Genomic DNA, 4,005 nt, shown 5'->3' with positions numbered 1-4,005 from the left:
TGATTATATTGCACTCTTGCGATTAATGCGATCTTGGGTAATTCGGCTCCATGTGGACCTTTTACTAATATCATTTTGGAGTGTAGGGATCTTTTAAAAGTCTCACCTTCAACGATCATTATCTATGAGAAGCGATCAACAAACCATGTGGCGGATGGCATTTCCAAGTTCGCCTTGCGCGATTCAAGCTCCTATGGCGGTGTTTTTAGCTGGGATGTTGTACCCCTTTTGTTTTATCCTTGTATAATTTGGATCTTGCCAACATTTGTACTCCTTTATCCCCGGACCCTTCCCCTTAGTTTGTATTGAACTTTCTTGTTTATGTTTAATATATTCGTTCTCCTTTTCCAAAAAAAAAAAACAAAAAAACAAAATAGAACACGGTTATTTTGGACTTAATTTAAGCTCATTTAAGTTCAGTTCAGCTTTATTTAGTTCTATTCACTTCAGCTTAGCTCAATCTCTATAAAAATTAGATCTTACTTCACTTCTAGCTAGCTCCATTTAGTTCAGTTCGACTCTTTAAACGGGAAAGAATAGAGCCTAAGAAGAAGGAACCTTCTACTTGCTTCTAATGGCAGCAAGAGTATTACGGAGTACTAACAAAAAAGAGTATAACACACGAGGCTTAAGACGACATCTTCATTAAATAATGATTAAGTAACTAAAGTAGTAAACTAGTCAAAAGCGACATATTAAAGATGTTTAGAAATGCACTATTTTCTCCACGTTGAACCAAAGTAAACCGAAAAGATACATGGGAGTAGTTAAATCTCTTGTTTTTGGCAACCGTGATACTTAGTCAATATTCCTAATTACTATATAAGTATATCTTAATCATATTCATGTGTAAAAACGTAGAAATTCGATGCCATATTTTGGTAGTGGTAGCATTAGGTAAACTTTAGACACATCATGCATAGCCTTGAGTCACTTGGTCGTCCATTATAGTAAACATGACTACACTATAAATAACCTTGACAAACTAACAACTTCTTCACAAAATAACATCATTTCTTATTATACTTACGTACTACACTTTAGAAATGGCTTCTTGTTTCTCTTCAATGTCAATTCTAGTTGCTCTTGTTGTTTTATTTTTGGTTGGAAACTCTGATGCTCAACTTTCGACCGATTTTTACTGCAAAACATGCCCACAACTATTTCCAACGGTTCGAGCAGTTGTTGAAGCTGCTATTAGTAAAGAGGCTCGTATGGGTGCTTCTCTTCTCCGCTTACATTTCCATGATTGTTTCATCAATGTAATATATATTCTTTCTCAATCTTTTAAGCGATTTAATTAATTAGCGTATATTATTATCCGTAGTAGAAGAATACAGATACGGATGTGTATATATATATATGATGGTTTTGTGATGTACAGGGATGTGATGCGTCAAACTTGCTTGATGATACACCATACTTAAAAGGTGAAAAAACCGCAGCTCCAAACCTAAACTCTGCAAGAGGGTTTGAAGTGATCGATCAAATAAAATCAGCAGTTGAGCAAGTCTGCCCTGGTGTCGTATCCTGTGCTGATATTTTGGCCATTGCTGCAAAAGATTCAGTTAATATTGTATGTTTCCTAATTAACTACATCGTTTATTATATTATCCTATTTGGGTATAACAATGACATACAATTGTATGTCTGTATGTATGTAGCTACGGGGACCAGAGTGGGAAGTGAAGCTTGGTAGAAGGGATGCTTTGACAGCAAGCTTCGCAGCAGCCAACTCTAGCAATGGTATTCCCCCTGCTACTTCCAGCCTCAGCTCTCTCATCTCTAATTTCCAGAGCAAAGGTCTTTCAGCTAGGGACTTGGTCGCCTTATACGGTATGTAATAATACTCCCTATTTTATCTCTCTCGAAAAACCTTCAAGTTTATTTTGAAGTTGAGATAATCATCTTGTTTCTTTCACTTGTACAACATTTAGGTGCTCACACAATTGGACAAGCAAGATGCGCAAACTATAGGGCACACATATACAAAGACAGCAACATCGATGCCTCATTCGCAAGAGCAAACCAAGCAACATGCCCTAAAAATTCAGGAAATGGTGACAATAACTTGGCGCCTTTAGACCCACAAACTCCAACCACATTTGACAACATCTATTTCAAGAGCCTTCTTACCAAAAAATCTATTCTTCATTCCGACCAAGAGTTGTACAATGGAGGATCCACAGATTTATTGGTCCAAACCTATAGCGCTAATTCGGGTGCCTTCAACTCCGACTTTATAAACGGGATGATTAAGATGGGTAATATCAAGCCACTTACTGGGTCACAAGGCCAGATTAGAACCAACTGCAGGAGGATTAATTAACTGCTCACCTAATAAACACAATATTTTCCATCCTATAAGTCATATCAATAGTTATATAAGTTTCTTATAAACTGTCTTTTTAAGACACGTTTACACACACAAAATTGTCTTACGTACGTAAGAATTTGTCTTTCATTATGGTGTTCTTTTGTCTCATCTTCTTCAATTCTCCATGAGGACCATGTATGATTTAAGATGTTTTCAGCCTATATCGAGTACTAAGGTTAATTAAATGAGAATATCTTTTTAATTGTTTTTATATATAGCCCTCTTACGTCATGTGTCTTCTTTCCGCGACTTTTTTTTCTCAAACAAATAGGTTTAGGAGATCGCCTGTCGTCGTAGGAGTGTTACTAATCATGGGAATTTTTTCGAGTTGTCCTTTGACATTTTGGTTCTTTAAACAAAAATTGATGATTAATTCTCTACCGACAATCGACAGACTAAATGTCGTTTATCCATCAAAATAAATTTATTTTCACTTGCTCAACAATACTACTTAACTAGTGTGATGCCCGTGCGTTACACGTATTCTAAAACAATTATTTAAATGAAAAATGCGCAAGGATGTTTTAGCCTTTATTGTGTAAATGAGACTGCAAATCAATTTTAATTCTAACATATTTGATTAACAACAATTATTACTTAGATAGTAATTATTACTAAGATAACATATTTTTCCCTTAGATAGAAGTTTTGAGAGCTTTAATTCATAAAATAAAACAAAAAATGACAATGCATTTGTATTTTAATTCATTTAATATTGCATGTGTGACGTACAACATGTACATGCCCTTTCTCTTTTGATCTTAGTATCTTAAGTATGATAAAGACTAATATAGATACAATATATCCTTAAGCCTCTTAGATCCTTTCTTTTTGAACCTCTCATCCCCACCTCAACTATGTGTTTTTTTTTTTTTTTGGTGAAGGGTAAGTATTATATTAATAAAAAAACTCAAAATTACACCAGATAGTGTTCGTATACCATGTACAAACAAAAACGAATCAGCAAATAACTAATACTAACTAATGAGGTCAATCCAAGCTCTATCTTGCTGCTTAAGAGGGGATGAATTCAGTTTCTTCCACCTTGCTTTAACTTCCGCATAGTCGTATCACAATCACCTTAGGAACTCTAATCTGCTGCTGCTGCCAAGCTAGGTTCCTTTCTCTCCAAATAGCATACGTCAAACCAACAAAACAAGCTGCAATCCAATTGCGTTGAAGCTTGCTCCTTCCTCTACCAGATGAAAACCATTGCACTATCCTCTGTACTGGGAAAGAGCAATGTAACATCTGTTGCAGAACCCTCATGCATTGACTACTATAAGGGCACTTATAAAAGAGGTGGTCATGAGACTCAGCACAACCACCACACAAGTAACAATCATCTCCTTGCCCAAATCCCATTCTGAGGAGCCTATCTCTCGTAAGTAGTTTCCCTTGAACACAAGCCCAGAATATGAAGGACCACTTGGGGACATTGAAGCTATTCCAACATAAATGTCTCCAATGCACCTTATTCTTTTGAGTTCTTAGCCACTTGTATCCCTCTGTTGTGGTGTAGTTAGAGGTTCCATTACGCCAAAGGTCACCCTTATAAGCTTGCTTAAGGGTGTCCTTGACCTGAACAATCTTCTTTCATGACCAGCTGCTATCAGTGGGAGCTTTAT

General features: G+C 36.2%; 1 protein-coding gene across 1 annotated transcript; it reads left to right on the top strand.

Moving 5' to 3' along the window:
* Nucleotides 1-1,039: 1,039 nt before the first annotated feature.
* LOC141598390 (peroxidase 4-like) lies at nt 1,040-2,329 on the top strand. Its single transcript, XM_074418145.1, has 4 exons — nt 1,040-1,262; nt 1,385-1,576; nt 1,665-1,836; nt 1,938-2,329. The coding sequence occupies exons 1-4, from the start codon at nt 1,047-1,049 to the stop codon at nt 2,327-2,329; spliced, it is 972 nt and encodes a 323-aa protein (XP_074274246.1). The 5' UTR covers nt 1,040-1,046.
* The last annotated feature ends 1,676 nt before the right edge of the window (nt 2,330-4,005 follow it).

The sequence above is a fragment of the Silene latifolia genome, chromosome 9, assembly GCF_048544455.1.
Source record: "Silene latifolia isolate original U9 population chromosome 9, ASM4854445v1, whole genome shotgun sequence".
In the NCBI taxonomy this organism is placed as follows: domain Eukaryota; kingdom Viridiplantae; phylum Streptophyta; class Magnoliopsida; order Caryophyllales; family Caryophyllaceae; genus Silene; species Silene latifolia.
This window is presented reverse-complemented; position numbering and strand designations above follow the sequence as displayed.

Coding starts and splice junctions, on each gene's coding strand:
- LOC141598390 (XM_074418145.1), top strand. CDS start 1,047: ATGGCTTCTTGTTTCTCTTCAATGTCAATTCTAGTTGCTCTTGTTGTT. Junction 1,263..1,384: donor TCCATGATTGTTTCATCAAT/GTAATATATATT, acceptor TGTGATGTACAG/GGATGTGATGCGTCAAACTT. Junction 1,837..1,937: donor GGACTTGGTCGCCTTATACG/GTATGTAATAAT, acceptor TACAACATTTAG/GTGCTCACACAATTGGACAA.